General features: G+C 36.8%; 2 protein-coding genes and 1 pseudogene across 4 annotated transcripts; 2 read left to right on the forward strand and 1 right to left on the reverse strand.

The window, feature by feature from the left end:
• Nucleotides 1-1,942: 1,942 nt before the first annotated feature.
• Nucleotides 1,943-5,074, forward strand: LOC113692297 (uncharacterized). Of its 3 annotated transcripts, none has more exons than XM_027210690.2 (6): nt 1,943-2,350; nt 2,698-3,054; nt 3,270-3,361; nt 3,903-3,940; nt 4,042-4,127; nt 4,494-5,074. In XM_027210690.2, exons 1-6 carry the CDS (start codon nt 2,303-2,305, stop codon nt 4,800-4,802), a joined length of 930 nt encoding a protein of 309 aa, XP_027066491.2. In that variant the 5' UTR covers nt 1,943-2,302; the 3' UTR covers nt 4,803-5,074. The 3 variants fall into 3 exon arrangements, with proteins under 3 accessions (XP_027066491.2, XP_071909101.1, XP_071909100.1); XM_072053000.1 differs by having other exon boundaries at nt 4,409-4,580; XM_072052999.1 differs by having other exon boundaries at nt 4,425-4,580.
• A 1,383-nt stretch (nt 5,075-6,457) lies between these two features.
• On the reverse strand, nt 6,458-8,941 carry LOC113691279 (F-box protein SKIP1-like). The gene is made up of 2 exons (XM_027209365.2): nt 8,504-8,941; nt 6,458-7,118 (listed from the first exon to the last, which is right to left on the reverse strand). Exons 1-2 carry the CDS (start codon nt 8,890-8,892, stop codon nt 6,545-6,547), a joined length of 963 nt encoding a protein of 320 aa, XP_027065166.2. The 5' UTR covers nt 8,893-8,941; the 3' UTR covers nt 6,458-6,544.
• Nucleotides 8,942-10,666: 1,725 nt separating this feature from the next.
• Nucleotides 10,667-15,468, forward strand: LOC113692976 (kinesin-like protein KIN-5D; annotated as a pseudogene).
• Nucleotides 15,469-17,263: the final 1,795 nt, after the last annotated feature.

Here is a 17,263-nt window from a genome sequence, read left to right on the forward strand (position 1 = left end):
TTTAAAGCTTGTTCAATGTTTACTTTGACTCATCTTTTTCGATATCCTCTGGAGCTTAATAAGCTGGCAGGGTGTTCAAATACCTCTATCTTTGCTTTTGTTCAGGTACAAAATTGAAGGACTTTGTGGCAACAATGAAGGATGCTAACTTAAATCTGGGATTACTAAGCTACGGCATGAGATTGAAGGGCATGCCAAACAATTTCCAACAATTGGGTTCAAGAAAGACACAATGAAATACAAGGACTGAACAAGGTTCCCTCCATTGTGAGGTAAATCAGCAGCTTGTTGACTGCTAATCAAATGCTAATTCATTGATTTTTAAGTAAGAATAGATAGTAGGACCATAATCTTCATAGCAGATTACTTAAGCTGTTGATTTTTCTTAGTCATTGCAGCCCAATCCTCTTGAAAACTGTCTTTTTGACTATTGTATTGCTAATGTTTTAGGTTCTACTTCTACGTAGAGATTAATATTCCATGTTTACCTCAATATATGTACGAAATTAAATGCTGGCACTTGTGCAATTTACCGGTTGATTTGTAAATGCAATGACAAAATGGAGTACAGCAGGAGTATCAACTATCAACAACACTGGAAATCTTAGCTACTCGAGACTTTAGCCCATCACTTTCTTCTTTTGCAATCCAAGAAATGCAAGCAAAGATATGGAAATGAGTTTCAAAAAATTGTAACAGGTTATGCTATAGAAGTATGATGAGTTTATGAAATTCCAAAACAAATATTTATATCCCATCATTTTGGGTATGTATTTCAACAGTTCAGTTGTGGATGATTTATCTTTGGAGGCCATGCTCTATCCACAGCCACATTCGCATAAGTAAGCTGCCTATGCTAAATTGAATGCTTTCAGCTATCTATGGCACCATTCCATTTGCTTCTATATGTGGTACTAACAATGCCAGCACAAGCACATGCTGTTAACGAGCATCTTTTGCCCCATAGACCATATGCAAACCACCGCCTATTAAGAGGCCGCCACATATTCCAGCCAAATTTGGGCAATTAACTCGCCCTATATGATGGACGGTTAATAGTCTGTCTGGTAGAAGTTGGGACCTGATAAGAGTTTCCTGCTAATGTCCCATGACAAATTAAATCATCTACTATTTTATGTTGTGATGATTAGCAATTACTCCTATTAGCTTCCTATACAGCTGTCCCTTGCAAAAAAGACACCAAGACTACTGCCAGAGTAGGATACTCTTCGGTTTTCAAATGTGTACTACCTTCTTGAAAGACAAAAAAACGCCCGCGGGGCAGGGTTATACATTAAACGATGTACCACGAAATTTCAACTCAAATATGGTAGGATGCGACATTTCCTAATCACTCCAAAAGCAAGTTAACAAGGCCATTGACATGTTCAACATGCAGATATCATTGGTAAACAGAAAGGTATAACCTAGCTTCATATATGGACACCATAACGAGGGGGAAGCAGCAGAAACGGAAAAGAGAAGGCCATGCGAATCAGGATTGACCTGCAGGCTCTTCTTGCAGAAAGAAGTGTTTTGGGGTTCAACTTCCTGAATTCTAATGCCTATTGTTAGTTTCTCAATCACCTAATAGCATAGCTAACTCAAAGCTTCAATCCGCCCACCCTCCAACCGCCAAACCACGTCCCTGAAAAGAAAATAACACCCAGATGCCAGAATCGATCTACATTTACAGCTTTGGCATCAAAGTAAGCAAAAAGCAAGAAAAATGCAGATGGGAATGTAAAAACGAAACTCCCATTATTGTTATCATGATGATCAATCCTGTGGCAATATTCAATAGACCAGTCCAACAATGCCACCATTGTATAAGCATTTCTTAAGTACATGGATAGGATCAACAACGCCAATACCTCCTAAGAAAACAGCAACTTTCAACTGAAAATTTTTGATATACCGACAAAACAAGGTTTACAATTCTACAACATTACAAGTAAAGCACATGCGTTAATAAACTCTTGAACAATGGAAACAGGAAAATCCAGAGTCTCAGGGAACAACAACCACATGAACATCGGCATAAAAATTCATAATTGGTTTTAATTGGAAAGCCAAATTCCACAGAGCAGTGCTAGGCAAGGGGCTCATAGTACTCGCCGCGGGACAAAATAATATTGATGCATGTTATTGCTATATCTGTAGTATTGGAAATCGCATGAAGACTCAAAGCCACTTATGATCCCCTTGGAGTAGTTCTGAATACTCCCCTTCTATTTGCCTTTCCCGTGACTTGTTTCCTTTCTCCCCTCCCCCAGCTCTGGTTATTTGAGAAATTTTGCATATGACTCTGGTGCAACTATCTGAATTTGCAACGTTAATCTGTGTTAAGGTGCTCAATATTTGTTAGTAATTTATATCATTTTGTTTCAGCAAATGGTCTGTCTCTGTTCCAAAATTTGAAATTGGAGAAAAGGTTCTGCGCTTCATTCGTTTTCTCTTCTTTTCCTGTTTGTGCATTTGCACAAGACTGTCATTTCATGTGTATGGATTTCCCTTCTGTTTTGTGGGAGGCGTATATGCAGTAAATGAAACTTTTTGTATGGGATTTGTTAAGGCATGGTATAATAAGAACAGTAATTGAGAATTCAAGTCAGATTATGGTTGTAGTTTCAATAGGTGTCACGATTGATGTCTGCAGCAATTATCTCATCTTTTTTTTTTTTTTTGCTGGGACAGAGATCTGCTCTGGAAGTTGTGAGATTGCTGGCGCAGAAGACCAAAGAAGTTGAATTTGAGTTTTTTAAATATGTGAAAGAGCAGAAACTGGTTGAATTAGCAGGCTTGTTGTTGGTGGCTCATGAAAAGGTTATGCCTGGTTTAGAAGAACATATGAAAATCCGCAATTTTGTCTTGAAAGAAGCTGCATTTCTGAATTTACAAGAAATCACGTCCTTGTATAGCTCTGGTGATGAGAAATCCCTACAAGAGGTTAAAAAGAAGAAGGTGGAGATGGAGGCAATACTATTATTACTTGAAGTATTTGACAGAATTGGTGATAAACTTTCGGCTTATCTTCAGATAATGCGAAAACGGGTATTGACTAGTTTTACCTCTTCAAGGACTGAGGTGGTCACTAGTTTAAACTAAATCCTAATAGTTAAACTGGAGAAGCATACAATGTGTACTCCAAGCTTCTCTTCTTTGGTTGTGTTGACGTCATTATATTGTTCAACAAATTCGGTGTTATGTTCCACTTTTTGAATTTTGGATGTGAGATTTGATGCATGTGAATTGTATTTCTGTGATAGGTGAGAGAGGAATATCACGCCAAAGAAATTGGCTGGATCTTGGAGAAAGCTGGATTTTCCGTGAAGCTTGAACTTTTTGATGAAACAAGCAGGTTTTGGTGTCAAGGACTTTTTCCCTCCGCCACTCCCTTTTCTCTGAGTATCTAGTGATACTGTACCACAGTACATGGACTTATTCCAAACAGAGTTTTCCTTGCAACTTAACATGACAGAATTTAGCATGAGAAGTAAAAGGATCTGACAACTGCATTTCGGTGATAACATCATCCCCTGAAACACTTAACTTTGTACTGGAATTGCGCAGAGTAGAAAACTATAGCTATCGTTATGGTGCTCAGACAGCTGCAACTTGTTATGTTTTAGATTGAGATGCATTGTACTTAATAAAATATCTGAATGTAGCCTAGGTTGCTTGCTTAGAACTCTCATTTTTATGTCAAACTCTAGCTTATTGCTTAGCTTTAATTCCTATTACTATGCCAAGGATCCAGTCTAAGTGCAATTCCAATTCCCAAGTCCAGCACTTGCATTTATGATGTTTGCTGTTTGCATTTGATTGGCTCATATTGATGTAGTCTTACTATTTAACTCTATAACTTGTTCTTGCCCTTCTCACACTGCAAAAATTTGCAGGGGAATAATTGAGCATGAGTGGTATTTACCCTTTCTAGGTGATTCTTTTGTACTTTCTCATGCAAACATGTTTTTTAAACTTATAAAGGTGAATTGGCTCAAGAATTGCCATTAACTTGTGTAATGATGCAAAATACAGGGGACACAGGTGCAGAAGACACCTTTTACATTCTTGATCGCATCAAATGTTTGGAGTCACATAAGATGGCTTTGGGTTATCGAAAAGTATGTCAGTTATGTACATCACGTCCTATATTCTTTAGTTCCAGTTGTTTTTGGCTCTACCTTAGTCTCTTGGACCATAACCTTTGTTGCATATAGCTTGTTCATTTGCATTACACTGAAACTCGAGACCATAGCACAATTCAGGCCATTACAATATTCATTTAAATCAACATCATAGAAATTTGAAGAAAATGGTAACTTGTTATGTCCTGTAGTAAACTAATACTGTCATTCAATTTCCTGCCCATATATCTGATGCTATTCTGATCTAAATCTTATAGTATGATACCTGAATAGGATTTTCTACATTGAGACCGGATACATGGTCCAACTAAAGAACTTCTGCTGCTTGTCTCATTTTATAAGCTGCCTTCAATCTGTGGGACGCCTAATCAGCAAGTTGTAGCATCTTCAAGTAGCTGCTCCCAATGGTCTTCAGCTTCTGCTCTAAAATCATTTCATACATTCCATCCTGTCAGAGCCAGTGGTCGATGTTCTGGTTCTGCTACATGGGAGAATAAAGCATGCAACTGGTTGTGGGATTTGCCATGCAAACGTCGTCTTCTTAGAGATAGCCAGGATCTCCCTTCAGCCAATAGGGTGCTAAACATGCAATACGGGAAGGTATGGGCTTGTGTTGTGGCAACTTTAAAAAGGGGAACAAGGCTCATCTGAACGATTATTGAGGTGGCTCTTATTTTTCCTCCGTATTGGTAGTATTGGTGTTATATCTGGGGCCCGTATTTCTTACTCTTGTTTAATGGAATGTTTTAAAGTATTGGAGATCTTAGCATTTGTTCAAGTAGTTCAGTGTAAACAATGATAACCTACTATTGCATGACTATTCTGCACCTCTCTTGAAGGTTGTTAGTAGGAAGATGGCTGCCAATGACTTTGTGTTTTTGGCCTTTTCTGCTATGAAATTTATACCCTTGAAATCACTATTACTAGACAATTTTTTAGAGTTTCAAGGTTGACATTTTTATTTATTTATTTATTTATTTTAGTGCACTAATAAATTGATTCTGCTTCAAGATGCACTGGACAGGGATCGTCGACTATAGTTAATCAACTGAAAAAGGAGAAATAGTGACTCTGCCAATACACTGAAAGATGTAGTATCTTGCCTAACCAAAAATGAAGAAAGCTGAAAGAACGCCAATAAGAGCAATCACTTTAACATATATAGACAACAAATCAAGCATCTGGTGCGTTGTTCATCATCAACGTTATCATCTACAAGCTATGACCAGTATGCTAAATTGTTCTACCTTTCTGCTTCCCTCGGAAGCCTACTTACTGCCTTCCTGGTCATTTTACTCCTGACTATTTCACGTGTACATTGATCACCACAAATGGAGTATAGTACTTTCCCGGCAATTCTATGAATGCCAAGTACCACACCGAAGTTTGAACTGCTACAAAACAGTCCAAGCCAAGCAATTCTGCATTGCTGCACCACCAATGTCCACCAACCATTATGGGCACTGATAGGCAGCATTTCTATGTGGTTATCCCAGGATTATATACTTGCTAATTTATCTGCTGATGTGTGGAGCATGATTGGTGATGATGACGCATCACTTTAAATTTGCTTTTTTTACCCAAATTTTCATTGGAAGACTTCATTGCTATATATTGTGTGTACTTAGTTTAGGAGTTTTATGATGATTCTTTGATTCATCTGAATGCCTTTGTTGCATGTCCTCGTGTAGGGGGTTAATTTGATACTTAATTACTTGACTGCAGGAATTGATTAGTATTCGAGTTTGAACCTTAACCAAGTGGTTGGTAAGATGACTAATCATGTACTTTCTAATCATAATTTTAGTTGGATTTGCTCAATAAACTTTGAATATAATCATTTGAATGAGTTTATAACCGTTGTTTTGCTAATATTACAAGCTTTGGTTAACTTTTGATTTAAGTTGATCTTGGGCACTCTCGTGCACAGCGCGAGGGCCTAAAAAACTAGCTATCATCAAAACAGTGGGATGTGCTTTGATGCTGCAATTTGTAGAGGCCTTAAAAGGTGGTCAATTTTAATTAGGTTTTTGCTTTCTAAAGACATTCTGACAGGATAGGACGAATTCTTAGTTGTAACATTTGAAATTCCAATAAAAATTTAACCGAAGCAAAATCTAACTTCTCACCACCAAATAAAAACTGATAAAATTCAGTGCTGTTGACACAATTACAATGAACCTTTTTCTATTTCAAATTGTTTATTTTGATGCCGCTACGCTCTCTACTGTCACGTAAGGAACCTAAGCTGTGTTATGCATATAGCAAAACCAAAATGTGTTAACTACCTAGAGGTAGATCAAATATGTAGAAGGTATTTGATCAAATACATAGCCGATAGATCGAATAACCATGTATCGCAGATGATTTATCAGTGTTTACAAATTCCAACATCAAATACGAAATACATCGGTCTGGAAGCGTTCGTCATACAATCTCCAATGGCCATATCTTTCAGTATGGAAAACAGACCTAGGAATATAGAAGTTAGGCTTTTTCATGGTTTTCAAATTCTTCAAACTGGAAGCTGCATTTGCTATATCACGACTAGTTACATTTGCACATCCAGATAAATCCAGGTATTCAAGATCAGAACAGCCTTCAGATATCAAAACAAGACCTTCGGCCGTCAATTTGGAAAACCGAAGTTCGAGATGCAGGAGATGAGGCATAAATTTCCCAATTGCAGTGGCATCTGCATCCCCATCTTGAGGACAAGCATCCAGATATTCACCAGGTACAATACCAACATGTTGAGAAGGATCCAACCAATTCATCAAATTCCGCCTGAAAACCTGCAACTTCAGGCAGTGCCTTCCTATAAGTGCCATAGATTCATGAGATATTTCATAGCAATAGCTAATATCAAGTTCCCTAAGGTTGGGGCAGCCAGAAGCTATTTTAGCAATAACTTCATCTGTAACATGAGGAGAGCTCTTGATGGAAAGAACTTGAAGATTGGGGCACCTGGGAGACACAGAATGGAACTGAATCGTTTCAAACGTCAATAAAAATATAAGTTGCACACCCCTCAACAATGACAGAACTCAGAATTGCCATTTAGACTTGCCATGACTATTATAGAGGTCAATAAAATTAAGTGGCAAAATGCACAAATTGTAAACCACCAGTAAAGCAATTTTATTGCTCTTGGTCTTCCACTAACAATGAACCTCAACTACAACGTACATCCTAGTCAACCAAAAAATAGAAATGTATAGTTTTTGAAAAGGCTGCAATCGATACTTGATAGATAAAGAGGCAACCCACTCTTTTTTGAGTAAATTTAGCAGTACAATTGCCTTATTAGGATGAATATTCCAGAATTATGCTCATATTCCCATTTTGCGTCACGCCCCTTTAACAATTTTTTTCAAATCCAAACATCATTACCCTAATAAGTATTAGTCATTAAATTCAAATGCCAATGAAGCTGGGCAATCAGGTTTTAAAAACATGGTTCATCGAGATAAATGAATCTGAAGGCAGCCATAAGAAAAGCAAGATCAAAACAGGGAAGTAGGAAAAAAATCCTTGGAAGAAATTCTTCATTCTCTTTGGAACCATTCAACCAAGTGATCCTGATTTTCAATTTGTCATTTTGTACCCACCAAATCAGACCCAAATTCAACTCAGTTTTCATCCTATTCATCAAGAAACCCCCCAAAATGAACCATTCTATCTAACCCCAAACCCACATCATGTAGTACTTTTAGAGGATTCCATTGATAAACTTTTAAATGTTTCTGGAACCTAGAGCTGAATTCTCATCCATTTCAAAAGAATAACTCAAAACCACAATTAATACCAGAATAATTGACACATATGTGGACATTGTATTCCATAATATAAGAAAAAATTATCAATCGTATGCATAAAACAAATCCATCGCCTAGAAAATTCTGATTTTTAGGAAATTGACTTCTCATTTCTTTTCTCTTGTTCACAAGCAACACCTCCAAGCAACTATTGTCCTCAGGCTTGAAATCGGTGAGTTTGAACAAATTGACAAGAGCACCAAACATGCTTGTTGGGGCTTCTTCACCAGCGGGAGCGAGGGAAGGAAAGAAGAAGTTGGACAAGGGGAAAAAAAAGATATTCAGGAAATAGACTCTAAATTCGATCTTTGGGAAATCGATTAGTATTCAAACATTCTAAATTTATGGCACGAAACTGGGATTAAAATTATGTGAGCTAACCTTAATCCATAATTCCAAATTGACAACTAAATTAAACATAAATTAACAACAAAAAAACACGCACACACGTTTTTCACCTTAAAATTCAGGGAAAACGAAAAGGAAAATTCATGAAATGAAAGAAAAAAAAAATTCAAACATCAAAGTTTAAACCTTTCAGCAACCAAAGAGAGAGAGCGGTTAGAGCAGTGTCTGACGCGGATTTCAGTGAGGGATCCATCGCTCCAAGCGACGACGGATAGAAGCATGGCATCGATTTTGCGTTGGAACTCGGGAGTCCAGTAACGGGGCAACTCAGTGGATGAGCCGAAGTGAGTTTCGAGGTCAAAGACCGAATTGAGGCAGGGCTCCTTGCAGGCGTGCAGCCATGACTTGCAGACGAGCATAGCTCCCCGCCATCGGTCTTCGAGTGATACGCGGGAAAGGATGTTAACGAGACACTCGTGAGTCAAATCGCCCCAGTCGTGACTCGGTCCCGACTCGGATGTTCCTCCTTCTTTGTCGTCCATTTTGCCTTCTGTTGGCGGTGGTGCTTGTGCCATATCCTTTTCGAGTTTTGATGCGTGAAATACTACTGTGGTCGATTCGCGCGATGCGTGACATTGCGTGCAAATAAGAGTTACTAAAAGAAAAAATATTTGTAAAATTTTTTGAATATATTTGTTCAAATAAAATGTATAAACAGATAATTATTTGGCGGTGAAACATGACCATTACCGGTGGTTGCCGAACTAATTAGTGAGATTTATCAAATTTGTTGAAAATTAGAATAATAAAAAATACATGCTATTTGGTAGAAAGGCATATTAATAATGAATAATTATCAAGAATAGTTTTTAAAAAAAAACATAAAATGATAAAGTCTTTTTGATATCAAAATGCCCCCTCTCCATTATATATAGTATACATATCATAAGGCTTTAGTGTAACTAAAAATGATCTTTAAAAAAAGGTGAAAAGAAAAATAGATGAGATTAATGTTCAAAAACTATTGGAAGAGAAAAATTATGGATGGAAAAATTAATGTTCACGGAGCGTGCTTCAAAAAAAAAAAAAAAAAAGGTTCATGGATGGCTTGAAAGTTGAAAGACAATATAATCCCTAAGTAACAAGAACTATTAACCATCTTGATATCAATTAACTCACACACACAAGGGCAAAATCAGGATATTACACAAATCAATTGCTTTTAGTATTTTGTCACACCATAAACCAATTGCATAAAGTAAATTCCAATGTGCTATTTGTAACTAAATCAAATTAACCCGAAACAATAGCAAATTTGCTGCATAAAAAGCTTGGCTTAATGATGCTATTTGCATTAGTAGGTAATGCCTCAAATCATATAAATGTGTTGAGAGAGGGAGGGCATTTTCATCTTCTTACAAGGTCTTTGTCATGGTGTTAAAATGTTGGATGGGCATAAGAGGCGGGCATGCATTAGATGGCCTGGCTTCTCAAAATATAGAGGAGTGCAAATAGAGCATGATTAAAACTCCAAAAAAAAAAGATTTGTGTTTGTATTCTTTTAACCAAATCTAAACAAATTTCAGCATTTGAGATCCCTGGAATCATATTTGCAATTTTTGTTGTTTATTTTGTTAGTAGAATTTTTTTGTTTATAATATATTTTTTTTAAATTTTCTTTATCATATGAAACTATGCATTTTTCATCCTAAAGATTTTAATATAGTAATATTTTGTATAAAAAAAATTTTTTTTTTTTTGCCATTTCTAGTTAGGAAGCCATCCATGGTAAAAGTTTTAATTGCATTTCTTTGTCCTGTCTGCAAGCATCTTTTATTTATTAAATCGTGGGATTTGCAAAGAATCTTAAAGGGTTTGTTTGGATTGAGATAATTTTAAATAAAATAATTTGTTTCATAAATTCGAATCGTTTTTTTATCTTACATATATTACATCATAAAAAGTGCTACAGTAATAATTTTAAATAAATCATCCAAATAAACTCCTATCCAAACAAACCCAAATTTGTCACCACAAAATTTTCTCCCGCATGCACTTGATGTAATTTGACTCGAGAGGATGGCAAAATGTGCCTTGTAAAAGTTTTCTGCATATTAGTAAGCAATGAGTCGAATAAATTTACCTGTCCAGAGATGCAAGGCAGTTCGTGTGTATTTGACTTTCTGTACCACTCGACTTTTGGTATAATCTACCTATATAGTAAAAGCGCGAATGAGTTTTGGCAAAAGAGTGGTCGTCTGCTGATTTGTCAAGTTCTCATTGGTTAAAATGTGGTCGTCCTCCTCACGTCAAAATCACGTGCCCAGCTAGAGAAATATTGGAGGGTTTTCTTTCTTTCTGATGTATTCTGCCGAGGATGGGACTAGCGCATGGCTCGATACATTAGAAGGGTTCTCTTTCTCTCTTGTTCATCGCTGTTCTCCTCTCTCTCTCTCTCTCTCTCTCGTCTGATTGGGTTTTAGACTTTTAGTCCCTTGGTTTACCCCTCCGATTCTTCATTTACACGAACTCTCTTCTCTATATGTGTTTGTTCTTTATCCACTGGATCCAATCTAAGACGTGCAGTAGCAGAGAAAATCACATCAATTGAAGGTTGGTTAGTGGCTCAAGGATTACTACCATCAAATTCTTATCTTTCTCCTCCTCTGATTTCTGTACGATTGGGACTAGGGCTTGGTAAACACTCTTCGTCCCTGTCACTTACTTTCTTCTCTTTTCGAACTCACCGGCGGACCAACATTTCTTCCATACCTCTCCGATTTTCTCTGTATTGTTTTCTCTAAAAATTAAGGTCGGAAGTCTGCTGGCAGCTTCCAGTGACCCACACCACAAAACCCATTCACTAGTAGCCAACCGCTCTCCTCCAGTCCCCACATATATATGTTCCTCTGGCACTGGCTGACAAAAAGCCCCACGCCAGAAACTGATCTACCAGTTTGTTTCTCGAATTATCACCCCTCACCCCCTATTTGGGAAATACTTTAGTGGTAGTACCCCTGCTACCTAGCGCGATAGCCTTTGTTTCCTCAGTCGTGATGGAAACTCTGGCAGCTTCATCCGCCAAGCTACTTGTATATGTGGAGAATCAGAATCCGAGAGACAAGCATACCAGTACCGGTTTTTTGGTGCCAAGCTCCGACAACAAGAGCTGCTGCTGCCCGGAGTAGACCAGAAATTCGTTTTCTTGGATACCTGAACAAGCATGCCAACTGTGGTTATTCATCTTCACATTCATTTTCCTTTCATCGGAAAACCATTCACCCCATTCCTTCTGTCCCTGCTCTGTCAGAGGTGATCTCCCTTTGGCTTGCTCAACTATTTGTCATCAACTTCCCGTTCTATTTATTGCCATCAACTATTTGTCAGGGTGTTTTGCTAACACCCTCTCCTAACGGATGTACTAATGCTTTTTCTTGATTCCTTATCAAATCCCCATTTAAAGTTTCTTTAAAAAAAATTAAGGGCAACAACAGCCACAAATGACCTTCAATTTTCTGGCTTTTGTTTCTGGTCTTTTTAGATGAGATGAGCTACAAATAACTTGTAGATTTACTCAACTTTTCTCTGTTCTTCCAATGGTCTTTATTTGCTTAAAAATTAATAAAGCTCGGTTTAATATCTCTGTTACTCAATTATTTTCTTAGCGATAAGAACTTTGATCTTCTAATCTTTATATCTTAAGATTTTTTATTTTATTTTATGTGTTATTTATCCGATTTCCTAATTTTTATAGTATTATCTTTGCAGGAAAAAGATGACAACTTTTATGGGATGCAAATGCAAGTACTTGTGGATATATTCCATCCTTTTTTGTCCTCCAAAGGTCTGTTCTGCTTTATTTATCTATTGATTTATTTGTTTATTTATTTTTTGCCGATAAAAACTTTGTCCTTTTAATTTCGGTCTCTACTCTCAAATCACTTGAAGTTTTTATTTTGTCCTTTATTTTATTGGATCATACTATTATTTTTATAGAAAGGAAGATGAATTTATTAGGTTTTAGCTAAAAATAGGCATGAACATCAATATTTTCCTCTGTAAACATTTTTTCTAGTGCTGTTTGACAGAAAGTATGAGTTATGGTGGTTTCTTAAAGCTTTCTAGAAGCATTTAATCCCTAAAATGTTACATGCCTTTCTAAGAGCTCTTAAAGCTCTTTCATCATTACATGTATTGATTTCCTTCTATGTTTCTCCTATTGTGTTCCTTCATAGGGTTTGTGACTGTCTTCATTTATATCCTGCTAAAAAATGTTGGTTTGCTTGCGATTTCAGATTAATCAGAAGATGATGAAATCTGCAATGATTAAAGATCTATACTCTGAAATTGACAGACTGAAGCAAGGTTTGTTGATTGCTCTGTCTATGTCTGTTCATGCAAGTGCGTTGTGTACACTTCCATAAATACAGAAATCTTTTGGTTTACAGACTGGTTAAGCACATTAGATAATTTTGCACATGCCGTGACAATATTGCATTGAATCTATTTAACAATCTTATGTTCATCAGAGGTGTATGCTGCTAGAGAAAAAAACAGGATTTATATACCAAAAGATCGTTATCTGCAGGATGAAGCCGAGAAAAAGGTCCCAATCTGGTCATTTGGTCTGATGATGACATGTATTACCTGAAAATTTCCCCTGAAAATTAGTAATTTTGTTTCTAATTTCAGGCAATGGCTGAGAAGATAGAACGCATGGAGCTTGATGTGGAATCCAGGGACAAGGTATGCTTGAGAAATGAATCTTTAAGCTTGTCTTTTCTTGTTGCCACTTGCAACACTTGTTTGATTACACGTTATGCTTTTTGAGCAGCAATTTGTGGTGCTTCAGGAACTTTACAAATCTCAACAGCTATTGACAGCAGAGTTAAGTGACAAACTTGACAAAACTGAGATAAAATTAATTTATTTTGTTGCCCTCATAATAGTACGTCGTGTTTTCCCCTCTTTTGCTCATGATGTCACAACTATATTTTTGTTGTGCTCTAGAAAATGCTGCAGGAAACTGAGCATGCTTTGGCTGATCTGGAGGAACGGTTTAGACAAGCTAATGCCACAATAAAAGAAAAGGAGTATCTGATGGCCAATCTTCTGAAGTCTGGTGAGGCCAATGTTCACCACAGTTTAAAGTTGTTCACATATAGTCCTAAATGCTAATGTTGCTGCATAAATAATGCATCTATTATTATTTTCCTGTTACTTAGGCTACCAAGTCATTCTAATAACTTTTTTCAATTTATGATTTTTTGTTGCATCTGATCTGCTAGCCTGCAATGCTTTCCTGTCTCCTAAGCAATTTTCCTTCTTATTTGACTCTAATATTCAGTAATATCTAGGTGAGATCTGTGATGTTATATACATGGGCCATTTCATAATTTTTGCTTGTGTAACTTGCCTTGGTAAATGGGAAACAGAAAAGAGTGATAAAGGGCCACAATGAGCTGAATATTTTTTTTGATAGACATAATTAAGTTTTTCCAGTTTGACTGGTGATATGAGGTCCCTTTACTTTTAATATTTTAGTCTGTTTACTTGTGCAACTTGCCTTTGGTTAAATAGGAAACGCAAAAGAGTGACAGAGGCCCACAATGAGCTGAATTTTTTTTGCTAGACACAATTAAGTTTTTGAATTTCTCTGCTTGCTTTTTCTCACTTTATGTACTAATAACAACTATCCATCATGTAAAAGAAATCTTTCTATAATCCATCAAGACATTATTAGAACAGTTTTCTGACATCATGTGGTTTTCTTCTACCAGAGAAAGCACTTATGGAGCGGGCATTTGATCTTCGAACAGAACTGGAGAATGCTGCATCAGATGTCTCCAATTTGTTTGCTAAGATTGGTTTGTATGCTAAGCTTAGTGATCTAAACAGAATAAGGATGTATTATGCCCAAAACCATGCAGTTTAATGTTGTTATTCATGCATGATTGCTTATCCAGAGCACAAGGGCAAAATAGAAGATGGAAACAGAATTCTTGTCCAGAAGTTCCAACCACAGCTAACGCAACAGCTTCGCATCTTGCATAAAACTGTGACAACTTCAGCAACACAACAAGAGCAACAATTAAAGGATATGGAAGAAGATATGCAGTCTTTTGTATCCACAAAGACACAGGTATTGTATACATGAAATAGCATAAGCTTGTATCTGCATAGATTGTTTGTCAATACATTCACGTCTCTCTTGTGTGCTAGGCTACTGAAGAGCTTCGAAGCCGCCTCGAGTAGTTGAAAACCATGTATGGTTCTGGTATAGAATCTCTTGACAGTTTAGCTGGGGAACTTGATGGGAATTCACAGTCAACTTTTGGACATCTAAATTCTCAGGTCTCTGGGCATTCATCTTCTCTGACTAAGGTGAGTATCTCTTGACATTGAATGCTACAACCATGATTTGCCTCTGTATCTTTTGCTTGATCAATGTTCAAAAAATGCAGTTTTTCAATAGTATTGCTTCAGAGGCTGATAAACTGCTGAATGATCTTCAAAATAGTCTTCACGGTCAGGAGAGCAAACTAATTGCATTTGCACAGCAGCAACGTGAGGTTGGCATTTGCTTAAGAAACTAAAGAAACATGCTTGGCCTGATAACTTTCCATTCTCTGATCTAATTTGAGAGAACCAGCTAATGTTACTCACATTGACATCTTCTGCAGGCTCATCAAAGAGCTGTCACGACAACAAGGTCAATTGCTGAAATAACTGCCAACTTTTTGAAAACTTTGGATGCGCATGTTTCACAATTAGGCCGAATTGTAGAAGAATCACAGACAGTCAATGATAAACAATTATCTGATCTAGAAAAGAAGTTTAAGGTGATTTGACTTTTTTCCCACTTGAACCTATTTTCTGCTCTAAGTTGTGGTCTTGCTTTAAGTTTGATTCTGATTTGGTTTCTTCCTTCAATGTAGGAGTGTGCTGCCAATGAAGAAAGGCAGCTCTTAGAAAGGCATTAAATGCTTGTTACATCCCTAAAATGTTACATGCAAAGAATTGGATGAACAATATAGAAACGATTGAACAACATCAAAATTAATGCTCGTTGTAAATTTAAGAACACCACAGATAATCAATCCTCCACAGAATAATAGAAAAAATTAGTAGTGTTTACTCATTGTTTAATATTTTTGAATCTCCCATTTACTTCTCCCAACACTTCATCCCATCTCTACATGAAGCAAAATCATACTGTTGAGTTTCAATTTTATTCGCCTCAATTATTTTCTTTTTGATCTTTTTCTCGACACCATGTTAGATGCAAACCTTTATTTACTTGCATTTTCTTACAACATTGCTTATTTAAAAGCTTAATTATTTTATAACCAAATAACTTAAATGCAATGCATACGATATATGATATCTTCACTTGAAAATCTGGGCATTTTCTGGGCAACATGAAATTAACACCGTGCATCGCACGGTGATCCCCTCCTAGTCTTATATAGAAAGCAAATACAGGTGGGTTGTTTTACTCTATTCATCAAAAAAGATGGCGACAAGTGCCAAAAAGGTGACACCCGTGAAGGAACGGCTGAAATTCGAAAGCTTCATCAAAGATTTGTTGATGTATTCCTTTCGTACAATATATGTGGAATTTAGACTACATGAATGTAAGTTCATGACTTTTTTTCTTTTTTCCTGTTTTTGGTATACAATCAGGAGAAGCAAATGGTCGACCAATGCTATGCTGGTGACTGATGCAATCAAAATCCTTGGGCAATGGCATCATGAACTCGACAAAATTGAGTACAGCAGCAGTATCAACAACAGCGGAAATCTTTAGCTACTAAAGACATTAGCCCATCACTTTCTTCTTTTGCAATCCAAGAAATGCAAGCAAAGATATGGAAATGAGTTTAACAAAAATGTAACCGGTTATGCTATAGAAGAAGGGTGAATTCTTAGTTTATGATGGAAAAAAAAAGGAATTCTACAACTGGGGCGTTTTTTGGAGACTATTCTGCAAATGTGGTCTTCGCATTCCGCGAATGCAAGGTCAGTGAGCTTAAATTTGGGAGAGCTTGCATTTCTATGACTTTAAGCTGTCCCGGGGAAACAAAATTTTGTGAGTTCCAGCTCTTTCCCCAGCTCAGCTACTTGGAGAACTAAAATCTGCTATCAAAGTTCTTTTCACAAATTCTAAAAAGAAATCTGGGCAACCATACCAAGTGACGGATAATTCTCGTAGGCATCTCATTGTTAGTACTGTTAAAGTATTCAGTGTGATCCTAGTTCAGCAGTAGAGAACTGCCAGAAGTTGCACATCCGACTATTCAGGCAAGTAAAACCAGTACATAGACCATCATATTGACAGCATATACAACACTTTCTCAATGCCAGTGCAAGTGTCATTTGGGAGAGTTTAAATTCCCAAAGCTTAAATTTGGGAGAGCTCGCATTCAGCTTTGGGAGAGCTCGCATTCGCGGAATGCGAGCTCTATTGCCCTCCGAAAAAAAAAATTGCCAAAAATTCTGCTGAGCTCGCATTCGTGGAATGCGAAGACCCCTCTATGGAATACCTCACCAAAATCACCCCTTTTATAGAATTTTTTTAAATTTCATCACAAACTTGGAAATTTCTCTAGAAGAAGTGTGATGCTTAAATGAATGAAATTCCAAAACAAATATGTCGTTTTCCGTGATCACATTTTCCTATTACCTTTTTCCCTCACATACATCAAATCGCTACACGAAAAATGACGAAAAATACATTTCCCTATTACCTTTATCCCTCACATACATCAAATCGCTACAGTAATTTTTTCATAAAAAATGACGAAAAATGCAATTCAAACAGGGTCATTTATATCCCATTATTTTGCATATGTATTTCAACAGTTCAGTTGTGGATGATTTATCTTTGGAAACCATGCTCTATCCGCAGCCACATTCGGACATGTAAGCTACCTATGCTAAATT

Source organism: Coffea arabica, chromosome 6c (assembly GCF_036785885.1).
Source record: "Coffea arabica cultivar ET-39 chromosome 6c, Coffea Arabica ET-39 HiFi, whole genome shotgun sequence".
NCBI classification, from domain to species: Eukaryota; Viridiplantae; Streptophyta; class Magnoliopsida; order Gentianales; family Rubiaceae; genus Coffea; species Coffea arabica.